This window comes from Bos indicus, chromosome 14 (genome assembly GCF_029378745.1).
Source record: "Bos indicus isolate NIAB-ARS_2022 breed Sahiwal x Tharparkar chromosome 14, NIAB-ARS_B.indTharparkar_mat_pri_1.0, whole genome shotgun sequence".
NCBI classification, from domain to species: Eukaryota; Metazoa; Chordata; class Mammalia; order Artiodactyla; family Bovidae; genus Bos; species Bos indicus.
In genome coordinates, this window is record NC_091773.1 from 1,123,658 (window position 1) to 1,138,158 (window position 14,501).

Consider the following 14,501-nt stretch of genomic DNA (forward strand, 5'->3'; position numbering starts at 1 on the left):
TATTTTTCTGGAACTCTCTTGCTTTTTCCATGATCCAGCGGATGTTGGCAATTTGAACACAGAACTGTACAAAACAGATCTTCATGACCCAGATAATCATGATGGTGTGATCCCTCACCTAAATCCTGACGTCTGGAATGTGAAGTCAAGTGGACCTTAGGAAGCATCACTGCAAACAAAGCTAGTGGAGGTGACGGAATTCCAGCTGAGCTGTTTCAAATCCTCAAAGATGATGCTGTGAAAATGCTGCACTCAATATGCCAGCAAATTTGGAAAACTCAGCAGTGGCCACGGGACTGGAAAAGGTCAGTTTTCATTTCAATTCCAAAGAAAGGCAATGCCAAAGAATGCTCAAACTACCGCACAATTGCACTCATCTCACATGTTAGTAAAGTAATCCTCAAAATTCTCCAAGCCAGTCTTCAGCAATATGTGAACCGTGAACTTCCAGATGTTCAAGCTGGTTTTAGAAAAGGCAGAGGAACCAGAGATCAAATTGCTAACATCCACTGGATCATGGGAAAGGCAAAAGAGTTCCAGAAAAACATCTATTTTTGCTTAATGACCATGACAAAGCCTCTGACTGTGTGGATCACAATAAACTGTGGAAAATTCTGAAAGAGATGGGAATACCAGACCACCTGACCTGCCTCTTGAGAAACCTGTATGCAGGTCAGGAAGCAACAGTTAGAACTGGACATGGAACAACAGACTGGTTCCAAATAGGAAAAGGAGTATGTCAAGACTGTATATATTGTCACCATGCATATTTAACTTATGTGCAGAGTACAACATGTGAAACGCTGGGCTGGATGAGGCACAAGCTGGAATTAAGATTGCTGGGAGAAATATTAATAACCTCAGATATGAAGGTGACACCACGCTTATGGCAGAAAGTGAAGAAGAACTAAAAAGCCTTTTGATGAAAGTGAAAGAGGAGAGTGAAAAAGTTGGCTTAAAGCTCAACATTCAAAAAACTAAGAACATGGTAGCCCGTCCCATCATTTCATGGCAAATAGATGTGGAAACGGTGGCTGACTTTATTTTTTAGGGCTCCAAAATCACTGCCGATGATGACTGCAGCCATGAAATTAAAAGACGCTTACTCCTTGGAAGAAAAGTTATGACCAACCTATACAGCATGTTAAAAAGCAGAAACATTAGTTTGTCATCATAGGTCTGTCTTGCCAAGACTATGCTTTTTCCAGTGGTCATGTATGGATGTGAGAGTTGGAATATAAAGAAAGCTGAGTGCCAAAGAATTGATGCTTTTGAACTGTGATGTTGGAGAAGACTCTTGAGAGTCCCTTGGACTGCAAGGAGATCAAACTAGCTGAGGCTCCAATACTTTGGCCACCTGATGCAAAGAGCTGACTCAGTTGAAAAGACCCTGATCCTGGGAAAGATTGAAGGCAGGAGAAGGGGACAACAGAGGATGAGATGGTTGGATGGCATTACCGACTCAATGGACATGCGTTTGAGTAGACTCCAGTAGTTGGTGATGGATAGGGAGGCTTGGCATGCTGTGGTCCATGGGGCCACAGAGTTGGACACGACTGAGCTACTGAACTGAACTGAACTGATGGCCTTTACAACAGCTTCCCAGGTTGCTCAGTGGTAAAGAATCTGCCTGCCAATGCAGAAGCTGCAGGTTCAGGCTCTGGGGTTGGAAGATTCCCTGTAGGAGCAACTGGCAACCCCCTGCAGTATTCTTACCTGGAGAATTCCATGGACAGAGAAGCCTCACAGGCAACAGTCTCTAGGGCCACTGAGTCGAACACGACTGAACATGCATGTACTCCACTCCACTCCATGGCTTTTACAGTTTACAAGGAATTGTTTGTATGTCAACAAAGCTCTCTTCTTTGATTTCAACTTTTTGAAAGTTCCTCCACAAAATTCTCTCTCCTTATTATAAACATAAGATATTAAACAAGGACAATAAGCATTGATAACCTAAGGTGACATACAGCTGTATCCAGCATGGTCTCTGCTTCCCATGGATTTAGGTCTAAGTCTTGGATGATCCTGGAGCTTCAGACATTGATCACAGAGTGTCTGGTTGGCACAGGTGGCATTGGGCCAAGTCTTCCTGGTTCCTCCATTTTCATAGAGAGTTCTGAGCAGTGAGTGGTATTTTCTCAGGATCACCTTGGGTGAGTGGAGTGTGGAACGTGGGAGCTTTGCTTGTCCCATCAGGATGACAGCAGTGGAGTTAAGTCTGTGCAGAAGGTGGGGGAGCGAGGTGTAGTAGGCGACTCCGAAACCAGCAGGGCTGAAGGCCTTTGGACCGAGCTGGAGACGCTGGAGCTCAGGGTTGAGAGATAGTGGGTACCTGTGTCCACAGCCTTTCTCCCCAGAAAGAGAAAGTGAAGGGTGAGTGGGAACCCAGCAGGTGAGAGGAAGGAGATAGTAGGAAAGTAGTGAAAGTGAAGTGAATTCGCTGGGTCATGTCTGATTTTTTGTGACCCTGTGGACTGTAGCCTACCAGGCTTCTCCATGGGATTTTCCAGAGTACCAGAGTGGGTTGCCATTTCCTTCTCCAGGTGATCTTCCCAACCCAGGGATCAAACCGGGTCTCCCGCATTGCAGGCAGACGCTTTACCCTCTGAGCCACCAGGGAAGCCCAGGAAAGTATTGGGGGTCACTAATTACAGGCGTGAGTTTGAGTAAACTCCGGGAGTTTGTGATGGACAGGGAGGCCTGGTCTGCTGCAAATCATGGGGTCGCAAAGAGTCGGATATGACTGAGCGACTGACTGAATTGAACTGAACTGAACTCAATTACAGTCTACCTCTTGGGTATTCTTCTGTCTCCTTAAGAGAGATGTGTTCCTTAAGGGAGGAGGGACGGACGCTTCTCTGTGGCCTGACCTCAGACCCTCGTGGTGCAACCCCGGGCTACGCGGGCTGCCCCTCGACCTGCTCCACGCTGGCTTCACTCCAAGGCGGGAGCCTGGGGACCATGCCAGGTTTCCCGATGTGCTTGACGGAGTGTGGCGCGGAAGCGGTGCAGGAAGTACGAGCGGCTTCCAGAGCTGGGCAGGGCCAGTGAGCGCAGGCCAGCGCGCGTTCGGGGAGGTTCCGACGGACCTGGCCTCAGGCCGCCACGGAAACCCCCGCGCCCGGGTCGCCGGGCTAAGGCTGGTCCCTGGACAGCCGAGAGCTGCGCGTCCCAGCAGAAGCCTGGCTGGGACCCAGGCGGGCGGGGCCTCTGGAGGGGCGGGGCTGTGGGCTGGCGGGGGAGGCCTTAGGTGCAGTGGGCGGGGCCTTCGTGGGTGTGGCGGGGCGTGGGGCGGGGCATCGGGCGGGGCGGGGTTCCATGCGGTGGGGCACAGGGCTGGGACAGGTGGGGCTTCCGCGGGGTGCCGCGAGGGCTCTCTGCCTTGTGCGTGGAGCCTCCGCTTCGGCTCCGGCCCGGGGAGGCGGCTCCGGCGGGGCAGGCGGGCTCCACCCCCGGGCCGGCCGCGTGCCCGCGCCTCCCAATTCCCAGAACCAGAGTGGGGGCTCGAGGGGGTGGTGGCGGCAGCTCCGCTTCCAGCTGGGCGTCTGGGCGCGGGGCCAGGACGGGCGGAGAGCGGCGGCGGCGCTGGGCGGCGGATCGCGCGCAGGGCGGTGGCCTGAACCGGCCGAGCCATGGCGGCCCCGGAGCTGGTGCCGAGGCGGGGCCGGGAGCGGGAACGGGAGGACGAGAGTGAGGACGAGAGCGACATTCTGGAAGAGAGCCCGTGCGGCCGCTGGCAGAAGCGGCGGGAGCAGGTGGGCACAGCGGGGCGGAGCGGGGCGCCGCCCACCTCGGGTGGAGGGGCCCTGGGGCCACGCGGGGCCGTGCGCACTCTGGGGGAGCCAGGAGGCCGGGAACCTGCCCGAACCCTCGCGCAGGCGGCCTCCTTCTCGATGCGCGCTCGTACTGCTTTAGCCTGGCCCCCACGCCCTGGTGAGAAACCCCCTCTTTCTTAAGGGCCAGTCTCTCGAGACCACCTCCCCATGCCTCTGAGATCACCTGTTAGCCTCCTGGGAACCATCCTCAAAAAAACCCGAAGCATGCCCCAAATCCCCACAGCCCAGCCCCAGGATACCACACCTCTGCTCCTGGGTCCCCAGCTTCTCCCTGGAACACCAGTGCCTGCCTCACACCCTCCCGCTGGTGGATAGGATGTGACTGGGGACTGAGCCTCCCCCGACACTTCACTCATGCCCCCCCACCTCCATCCCCACCCCCACCCCCAGGTGAATCAGGGAAACATGCCGGGGGTCCAGAGCACATTCCTGGCCATGGACACTGAGGAGGGGGTGGAGGTGGTGTGGAACGAGCTGCACTTTGCTGACAGGAAGGCCTTCTTGGTCCACGAGGTAAGGCCCGCTGCCCCACCCCCCCACCCCACCCCCATCATCCTGGTGACTGCACCCCCCTTCCCAGGAGAAGATCCAGACCATGTTTGAGCAGCTGGCCCTGGTAGACCACCCCAATATTGTCAAGCTGCATAAGTACTGGCTGGACGCCTCAGAGTCCCGAGCGCGGGTAAGCCCCTGGGCAGGCCATGGGGTGGTGGGGCACCAGTGGGTGGGGTGGCTGTGGGCACCCACTGTTGGTGGAGCCCGTGAGTTTGCCGCCTCGCAGGTCATCTTCATCACAGAGTATGTGTCATCAGGCAGCCTCAAGCAATTCCTCAAAAAGACCAAGAAGAACCACAAGGCCATGAATGCCAGGGTATGCAAGTGGGCTGGTGTGGGTCAGGGCCAGGCTGGGGTCCAGATGCTGTTGGGGACAGAGACAGTGAGGGGCACGGGGCAGGGCTGGGCCAGGCGGCCCAGGCCCAGCTGCCTTTTGGAGCCCACCTCATGGAGTCCATCCACCGCCAGGCCTGGAAGCGCTGGTGCACACAGATCCTGTCTGCACTCAGGTGAGGGCCTGGGCTTGCCTGAACACCTGCCTGCGATCTCCCCCATCCACCCTGCCTCCTGGCACCCCTGACCCAGCTCCACCGGCTCTCCCCTTCTCCCAGCTTTCTGCACGCCTGCAGCCCCCCAATCATCCATGGGAACCTGACCAGCGACACCATCTTCATCCAGCACAACGGCCTCATCAAGATTGGCTCCGGTGCTGGCGGGGAGGAGGGGGCGGCGAGGAGGAGAGGGTGGTGGGGAGGCTGGGCCGGGCGGGACCTGTTGGGAACACAGGGCTGATGACGCTGCGCGCCCTGTCACGTTGACACCTGCTCTTTCTCCCCGTGGGGACCGACTCAGTGTGGCACCGGATCTTCTCCAACGGTGCGTGGGGACTCTGGGGGATGGGGGGCCATGGAGAGGCCCGGTCTGCTCACCCCCTGCTTTCCCGTAGCGCTCCCCGACGATCTTCGAAGTCCCATCCGTGTTGAGCGGGAGGAACCTCGGAACCTGCACTTCTTCCCGCCAGAGTATGGAGGTGAATCCAGGAGGCCCCCACCCTGCCCCCTGCATCCGCCTTACCCGTCCTGACCCGCTCTCCCCTTTCAGAGGTTGCTGATGGCACTGCCGTGGACATCTTCTCCTTTGGGATGTGCGCACTAGAGGTACTAACCCAGTGTAGCCTGGGGCCCTCCTCCCAGCTAGCTCCCCCAACCCCACCCGTCCCTTCCCCCTGCCTGACCTTGCCCTGCCCCCCAGATGGCTGTGCTGGAGATCCAGGCCAATGGGGACACCCGGGTCACAGAGGAGGCCATCACTCGTGCCAGGCACTCGCTGAGCGACCCCAACATGCGGGTAAGCAGCTCGCCCTGCCCCTGTGAGTTGGCTGTCAGTGTTCCAGGCTGGGCAGTGAGGGGCCTCAGGCAGGCCTGCAGATGGTGCAGGTCAGAGCCAGGCTGCTGCACCAGCCCTTCCCCTGCAAGGCGGGCCTTACCAGGCAGGTGTGTTGCGGGGCAGACCTGATGGCATGAGGGAACATTCTGAGCACAGAGATATGCTTTAAGTGTGGGCGCAGTGTTTATGCCAGTTTTATAAAGAAACAGGTTCAGAGAGCCTTTAGCGTGAATGGTGGAGCCAGTGTATGTCTAGGTCTGCCCAACTCCACGGCCCTGCCTGTAAGCTTTCAGGAGACTGGCTGAGAGGATCCCAGGGGGCAAGGTGGGTGGGTGCAGACGGCATATGCTCAGAAGCTGCAGCCACAACCTCTGTGGCCAGACTTCAGCGACTACCTGGCTTAACCCATGGCCTCTGGGACTGGTGGGGCCTGGGTGGGACTGAGACAGACATGGAGCCAGGATGGACCCAGAGGCAGTGAGGGCCTGGATGTGGGGCAAGGGAGGCACCCCTCAAGGCCATCTGCAGAGCCAGTCCTGACTTGCAGCACCAGAAGTAGGGCAGGCAGGTGGGCTCAGGCTGGGCTGCTCTGAGTTCAGGGGCCCAGGCTGATCTGCCAGCACTCTGCCCAGGCCTGGGCTCCAAGGCAGGGGCTGGTGTCTATCCTCAGTGTGCAGTCTTCATCTGTCACTTGGGGATGACAGTGCCAGCCCCCCTCAGAAACTGGGGCGGGGGTGCCTACTGGAAGGAAAACAAAGGCAGCTCTGGGCCCCGGGAAGACTCCACTGTCCTGTTTGAAGACCCAGGTCCTGGCCTGGCGGCTAACAGGATGCCTCTCCCTGTGCCGGAAGCTGCATGAAGGCTCCCAGAGGCTTGGGGCCAGAGCATAGAGGCTACACCCACTTCTGCCCCCTCTCCGCAGGAGTTCATCCTCTCCTGCCTAGCCCGGGACCCTGCCCGCCGGCCCTCTGCCCACAACCTCCTCTTCCACCGCGTGCTGTTCGAGGTGCACTCGCTGAAGCTCCTGGCTGCCCACTGCTTCATCCAGCACCAGTGTGAGGGGCAGGTCGGCCTGGGGGTGGGCCAGGGCCTGGGGTCAGGCTGCAGAAGGAGGCCCGGCAGGACCCCATGCTTCAGGGCCCGCCGCCTGTGTGCTCCCGCGGCCCATAGACCTCATGCCTGAGAATGTGGTAGAGGAAAAGACCAAGGCGATGGACCCGCACGCAGTCCTGGCGGAGATCCCCCGGCCCCCCTGGCCCCCGCTGCAGTGGCGGTGAGTGACCTGCAGCCCAGAGGCCTCCCTGCTCCTCCTGGCCAGCCCAGCCCCACTGGCCAGGCCAGCCATCCTCACGTTCTTCTTACACCCACGCCAGGTACTCAGAAGTCTCCTGCTTAGAGCTTGACAAGTTCCTGGAGGACGTCAGGTGAGGGCTGGAGTGAGCCTGGGGAGGGGGCAACTGTCGGGCCTGAACCCCCAGCTGGCAGCACCCTGCACCGTGTCCCTAGGAATGGGATCTACCCGCTGATGAACTTTGCTGCTGCCCGGCCCCTGGGGCTGCCCCGTGTGCTGGCCCCACCCACCGAGGAAGCCCCGAAGGCCAAGACCCCAACACCAGAGCCTTTTGACTCAGAGACCAGAAAGGTAAGCTTCCACCCCTGCTGCACAGACCTGACCACTGTCCAGACAGGCTCCCTTACCAGGGGCTTCAAGTCTGCCGGGCCAGCTCTCCTCCCGGCTGCTGGAGGCCAAGTCCTGCCTGATCACTCTGTGGAACCTGGCGGGGGGTGGGGGGGGGGGCAGTAGTGCAAGCTGAGAGACCCCTCTCCCAGAGGCTCTGCAAGGAAAGGCTCCTGCAGGCCCTTGCCCCACACACGGCTCTGACCCACCTCCTTGGCCTGCGGATTCCCTGACATCTGTGCCCTCGTGTCTCCTCCAAGGCCCCTAGGCCCTGAGATTCCCCTGGCCCCTCCTGCAAGGCTCCCCCCTGGCCAGGGGACTCCTGGGCAGCCTCAGCCCCTCTCCCTCTCCATGTCCACACCCACCGGTTTCCAGAGGCCGTGGCTTCGGCCTTGGGTGTGTCTCTGTGGTTACTGCCCTGATCTGGGCTTCCTTTGTTCCCCACCGAGATGCTGCACCAGCCCCTTGCCTGGTCGCCTGCTGCTGGCTTCCCTCCACAATGCAGCCAGAATTCTTGTTCTGGATAGGGGGCACAGTCGGAGGTCCTCAGCCCCCCACTCTGAGGCCTGGTCTTACTGGCATCCTGGGCTTCTGCTGTCCTGTCGCAGAGGATCTTGCTCTTCCTACCCTTCCCACAGCTTGTCCAGGTGTTCTCTCCACCTGTGAAACCATCCTAAAGCATCCTCCAGCTTCAGTATCTACCCCTCTGAAAGTTTTGGCAGGCTCCTAGCAGTGAGATGTGCTTTCTAGTTTGCCCTTAGAGATTTTTCCCATCTCTGGTCTTTACTACCCGTGCCTGGCCCTTTGAGGCAGCATTTGAGCTTGCTGCCAGAGGTTGAGGTCCGGCCTTTGAGTGACCTTGGCCTGTGTCTTCCCCGCAGGTGATCCAGATGCAGTGTAACCTGGAAAGGAGCGAGGACCAGGCGCGCTGGCACGTGAGCTTGGGGTGGGGGGCGGGGGCTGCTGCCGGCAGAGATGCCGATGCGGGAGGAGAGGGACCGGGCCAACCCGAGCCCACCACACCCTCCTGCCTCCACCTCCTCAGCTCACTCTGCTCCTGGTGCTGGAGGACCGGCTTCATCGGCAGCTCACCTATGACCTGCTCCCAAGTAGGCTGAGGGTGGGGGTGGAGGTGGGGGGGGAACCCCGGGCGGGGGCGGGGGTGGGCAGGCAGCGCTGCAGGTCTCATGCCCTGGCTTCCCCCGCCGCAGCCGACAGTGCCCAAGACCTGGCCGCCGAGCTGGTGCACTACGGCTTCGTCCACGAGGTGAGGTGTGCGGGCTGGGTGCGGCCAGCCTGGGAGGGCGGCAGGGTGGGCCGCGCCCCTCCGTCCCCCATGCCTCCCTCCCGTCCTGCAGGACGATCGGCCGAAGCTGGCCGCCTTCCTGGACAGCACCTTCCTCAAGTACCGTGGAGCTCAGCCGTGACCTTGATTCACCTCAGGGCCCCAAGCCCCCTGGAAGCCAACCTCTTGGCTCCCTGGGGAAGCTTGGCATTGGCCCCTGCAGTTGGGTGGGGAACCAGGGTCCCTGTCTGCCTGTGTGCCTGCTAGCGAGAACCTCCCCTCGCATAGCTCCCACAGCCCTGGGGTGGGGCTGAGGGTGGCGGGGTCGGGCCCACCAGTGGTAAGGGAGCCGGTGCTGGGGGGCTGGTTAGCTGCTGCGTGTCCTTAGGAGCAGGATGTCCCGTGCAGCCAGCTTCCACAATTTCCTGGCCATGTGGTCACGGAGGGGCTGCCGCACGGGGAACCACGCATAGTGCTGGGGGCTGAGGGGTGGAGGTCAACCCTGGACAGCTGTGCACCCAGGCAAACGCTGCATTGCAAGTTGGTGCCACTGACTCACACGAGGAACCACCACCTTAAACTGATGGTAAAGCAGCTGCAAGTGTCGGGCACCGTGCTGGGCGAGGGGCGTGGCCATGACCCGGAAGCTCGTATGGCTCTTGCCCCCTGCCCCCCGTCCAGGGCAGACCCACTTCCGGGCCCCTCTCTGGCTCCTGCAGCCCCCACAAAGAGCTGTTCTCTGTCCACGTCCCCTGGCCGGAGTGGTCCATGTCAGATGCCCTCCCTGCTCCTCCCCAGCTCCCCCCTACTCATGCTACCTCCCTGGGTCCTGGGGATATCAGCGCCCCCTCCATTTGCAAATGTAGTTAATCACTCTTGAACATTTAAAACCGCATGTATAAATTTAGCACATTCAGGTTTCTAAGTGTTTGAAATGTCAAACAAGAAAAGCCTACCACTGTATTAGTTCTCTGTTGTTGCTGTAGGTTTTTACCACAAACTCAGTGGCTTAAACCAACACATATATTAGTTCTGTAGGTCAGAAATCTGGCGCAGATCTCATCAGACTAACAACAAGGTTTTGTCACTCCTTTCTGGAGGTTCTTGGGGAGAAACCGTTTCCTACTCCTTCAGGTTGTTAGCCTTCAGGTGTCAGGAGCACGCAGGGCACCGGGCAGGAATTCAGTTCCTTGCAGTGATGGGGCCAAGGTTCCCATTCCCATGCTTGCTTAAACTGAAGGCCATCCTCAGCTTCTGGAGGCTGCCAGATCCCTTGGCTAATGGCCCCTTCCTCCATCTTCAAAGCCAGAAACATCGCATTGAGTCTTTCTCCTGAACTGTGTGTCTGGTTTTCTGCAGCCAGGAAAGCTTCGTGTGGTTAGGTTGGGTCCACCTGGATAATCCGGGATAATCTCCCATCTCATGGTCCTTAATCTTAACCATATGTGCAAAATACTTTTCACCAAGTAAATAATATTCCCAGGTTCTGGGGGTTAGGACATGGAGATCTTTGTCATCCCACCTGCCACATCACCCCAACCAAAACCCCAAACCAACACCCCTTACCAAGACATGTCAGATACATTCCATGTAAAAATATGGTGAATCTCAAGTTATTTTAAATGTTCCAGTACTCTACAAAATTATTCAAGTCCTAACACCTTTCAGTTTAAAGTTACGCTTTAAAATAACTTACACATCTACTTGGAAATCCTGATGCCAAGCTGTCTGATTCTGCATCGTCTGAAACAGTTGGGAGTATCCAGTGCATAACCGATTGTGTCAGAGATTAAACTGAACTCAAAAGGATCAGTACTAGCACTGCTCCATTTCATGTCTGTTGAGGTTTTCATTTTAACTTTTATCTCTTCAAAGTGACATACCTATTATTTTCAAAGTGGAATTTTTTTAGGTCAATAATAAATAACTGATAAATACACTGTCTAACTCTGATTCTTTGCAAATTCAACTCTCTTAGCTGTTTCTTCAGGCATTTAAAATGCATGTTTCACAAGGACACGCACACATGCGTTCGCTGCTTTTCATCGGTTTTTCTACATTATCTGTCACCTGCGGGTGTCCTCTGGGGGGAAGGGAGGCCACTGGCCTCATCCCTTGACACAGCGCCATCTCAATGTGATGGGCACTATTACAGCTTCGCTCCCACAGGTCTCAGCAGAGAACAAGGTGTCCTAGGAAAATATTTGCTTCCTTGCACAACTTTTTGTTTTCCCTGCAGTTAATCATTGCCTTTTGGGGGGCTTAGTTTTCCATACATGTCATTAATTCCTCCCTAGATTCTCCTGCAGAAGTGTGAACCTCCTCTCAAACTTGGGATTTGTTGCATAAGTGCTATTTCCATCTTTTCCTGGACCCCTCACCCTGCCACCTGCCCCGGCTGTGAGCATGGGCTACGACTTCAGCAGTGTCCTGGAGCACCTCCTTTCTCTCCGCTGGAGCCCATGATTTCCTCCTCCTTGATTCATTTACGGAGTCTGCAGCTTGCCGTCACTACATTCACATCTGCTTGTTCGTGTAACTAGGTGCAAAGTTGGGCTTCTAGTCCCAAGAATTCCCATGCCTTTCTGAGTTCTGACCTTTGCGATGTCTTCTCTCTGGATCTTTTCTTTACCTGAATGCTTTGGAAATTATCAACTGTTGGGGGCCAGAGTGAGGTACTCCGCCCATGGCAAAGGTCATGAGGAAGGAGGCTCGACATACGCAAAGGCGGGATCGAGCCTCAGGAGTCCCCCTGGAAATCCTCGAGCGTCTACCCCATAACCAGAGCCTGCCTACTTTACTACTTTGTGCTCTTACCTACACCTCTGACTTTACGGGGGGCTGTCCCCCACCACCTCTTTCGGAGAAGGAGTTAACCTAGAGCTCCAGTCAATAAAAACTCTTGGGTGTGACAAGAGTGTTTTAACCTACAAACTCCTCTGAAGGTTCTCTAGCCTGCCTGACAGGCTCGTCCGGCCACATGTGATTGCTCACAGCCTCCCAACCGTGAGAGGCACGAGATGCTTTAAACCTTCTAAAAACAGGTTCCTTAGAAAAGTTAGAAAACTATTAGTATAAGTATAATGGGCTGATTAGAAATTGTATTGGTGAAGGGTTTTTCATTTGTTGAGCCAATGTTTGTTGCTAAGTCTCCACATCCCCTGCCCTTACACACATTAATGAATATATAGAAGAAATAAGTATTAACCTTTGATATTAATCACGTTAGACCTTAGGCTAAGTAAATTCTTTCCTTAACTAAAACCCACTACACCCTCACCCTGTAGGAATGTAACTTTACTTGGGTGGCGTCTGTTTTGAGAATAATCAGCCCTGGAGAAATAAGTGTCCTGATTGACTGACCGCTGTCACAAGGAGAGGGTCGTAAATTGTCAGCAGGCCCCCCTGGCCAGAAGATGATGTAACACCCCTAAGACCTCTGTATACATTTGTGTGAAGCACCTGACTTTAATAAAAGTCAGGACTGCTGTCCCCACGTGACTTTTGTATAACATCTTAGTGTATAAAAACAGACTCTGGAAAATAAAGAATTGGGATCAGTTTCTCGAAATACTGGTCTCCCCATGTCGCTCTCTCTCTCACTCTGGCTGAGTCTCCATCTGGAGCGCGGAACCCACCATGCTTACTAATTATGCCTGGGCTTCTAAGGTCCGACCGGGGAGGCCTCAGTGTCTCCTCTCCTTCGGGAGAACGGAAGGACGCCTGCGGCCTACGTAAGTGGTGCAAACTTCTTGTCTTGAAGTTTTATTGGTCTCCCGCGTAAACCAAGCTACTCAGCCTCTTTTCTCCACTGAATTTTCCTACTGAGCTATCCTTATTCTACTACTCTTTATATCTTTAATTAATATCTAATTGAAGCTATTGTATCCTGATCCTCGCCTATGCCGTCTCTCCTTCGAATACCCTGGATCAGCCGGGGCTGGTCCCCGGCAGGATCAACGATGTGTCCTGATGTTGTTGTTCAGTCACTCAGTCTTGTCCGACTCTTTGTGACCCCATGGACTGCAGCATGCCAGGCCTCCCTGTCCATCACCATCTCCCAGTTTGCTCAGACTCGTGCCCATCGAGTCACTGATGCCCTCCAATCATCTCATCCTCTGTCATCCCCTTCTCCTTCTGCCTTCAATCTTTCCCACCATCAGGGTCTTTTCAAATGAGTCGGCTCTTTGGATCAGGTGGCCAAAGTATTGGAGCTTCGGCTTCAGCATCAGTCCCTCCAATGAATATTCAGGACTGATTTCCTTTAGGATTGACTGATTTGATCTCCTTGCTGCCCAAGGGACTCAAGAGTCTTCTTCAGCACCACAGTTCAAAGGCATCAGTTCTTTGGCACTCAGCCTTTTTCATTGTCCAGCTCTCAGATCAGTACATGACTACTGGAAAAACCATAGCTTTGACTATATGGACCTTTGCAGGCAAAGTAATGTCTCTGCTTTTTAATACGCTGTCTAGGTTTGTCACTGCTTTCCTTCCAAGGAGCAACCGTCTTTTAATTTCACGGCTGCAGTCATCATCCAGTCCAGAGTGATTGTGGAGCCCAAGAAAATAGTCTGTCACTGTTTCCATTGTTTCCCCATCTATTTACCATGAAGTGATGGGACCGGATGCCACGATCTTAGTTTTTTGAACGTTGAGTTTTAAGCCAGCTTTTTCACTCTCATCTTTCACCTTCAATTGAGAGGCTCTTTAATTCCTCTTCACTTTCTGCCATAAGGGTGGTGTCATCTGCATATCTGAGGTTCTGATGTAGACCTTCTCTCGCTTTTCTTCCATTATTATTTTTTATTGAAGTATAGCAGTTTATAATGTTGTGTTAATTACTCCTTTACAGCAAAGTGTTTTTTTTTTTTCTTCTGTATTCTCTTTCACTATGGTTTATCACTTGATATTGAATACGTTGATAGTTCTCTGTGCTCTGCAGTAAGAACTCAATATGACTTTCCCTTTCATCTGTTGTCCAGAGATCCCAACCCTTCAGTTCTAAGAAGTTTTCTTTGCTGTTTTGATTTCTCCCCTTTCCTTTTCTGGAATGCTTACTTAGATGTTGGACTTATTTTCTGAGAGGTTAGGGGCAGAGGCTCTGGAGCCACTCAGCTGCTTCTGAGACAGTGGTTCAGATTGCATGGGGGTGGTCATGAGCTTGCACAAGTTAACTGTGAAAAGGAACGAGAACAGTGCCCAGCACACTAGCACTCTGAATGCAGCGATGCCCGATTTCACAGGCAGAGCTGCACCAGGGAGTGGTGCTTTAGCCCCCTCTTCCAGCCCCAGCCCACCCTATTGTGGAGGCCTCTGAGGCACCCGCTGGCTCTAGTACTGCAGAGTGCTGACGAGTGTGACAGTACTCCATTGTCTGTTTTCTAGCTATATGGTTTCATTGTTATACGTTCTGGAAGATTTCAACTTTATCTTGCAACTTCTCTGTTTAACTCTTCCTTTTCCTCTCATATTTTTCATTTGTAACTGCTTTCTCACTGGCTGAATGTTTGTTTTTTTTTTAACAGCATCTGTTCATGTACTTTGATGCAACATCCTATATCTCTAAGGATATGGTTTTAGCTTTTCCTTTTTCTTTCCTCTCTGGCCTGCTCTATTGGCTCTATTCCTTCTGAGTCCCTTTTCCTTTTCCAGTTTTCTTCTCCCTCAGGTGTCTGGTGTTCCTGGGTTGCCCAGTCACATTGAATCTTAGTGGTTGGCGCTTATTGCCTTGTGGTGCTTTGAGGTCAAGGATGGAGCC

General features: G+C 54.6%; 1 protein-coding gene across 9 annotated transcripts; it reads left to right on the top strand.

Moving 5' to 3' along the window:
• The first annotated feature begins 3,322 nt into the window (after window positions 1-3,322).
• Window positions 3,323-12,338, top strand: NRBP2 (nuclear receptor binding protein 2). Of its 9 annotated transcripts, none has more exons than XM_070802294.1 (18): window positions 3,323-3,758; window positions 4,230-4,352; window positions 4,420-4,521; window positions 4,621-4,710; window positions 4,863-4,903; window positions 5,006-5,100; window positions 5,247-5,270; window positions 5,341-5,424; window positions 5,496-5,551; window positions 5,646-5,741; window positions 6,703-6,835; window positions 6,951-7,053; window positions 7,154-7,204; window positions 7,266-7,422; window positions 8,340-8,393; window positions 8,504-8,567; window positions 8,670-8,725; window positions 11,041-12,338. In XM_070802294.1, the coding sequence occupies exons 1-18, from the start codon at window positions 3,636-3,638 to the stop codon at window positions 11,284-11,286; spliced, it is 1,698 nt and encodes a 565-aa protein (XP_070658395.1). In that variant the 5' UTR covers window positions 3,323-3,635; the 3' UTR covers window positions 11,287-12,338. The 9 variants fall into 9 exon arrangements, with proteins under 9 accessions (XP_070658395.1, XP_070658398.1, XP_019829154.2 ...); XM_070802297.1 differs by having other exon boundaries at window positions 8,340-8,389; window positions 11,041-11,179; XM_019973595.2 differs by lacking the exon at window positions 11,041-12,338 and adding an exon at window positions 8,817-10,680 and having other exon boundaries at window positions 3,324-3,758; window positions 8,340-8,389.
• Window positions 12,339-14,501: the final 2,163 nt, after the last annotated feature.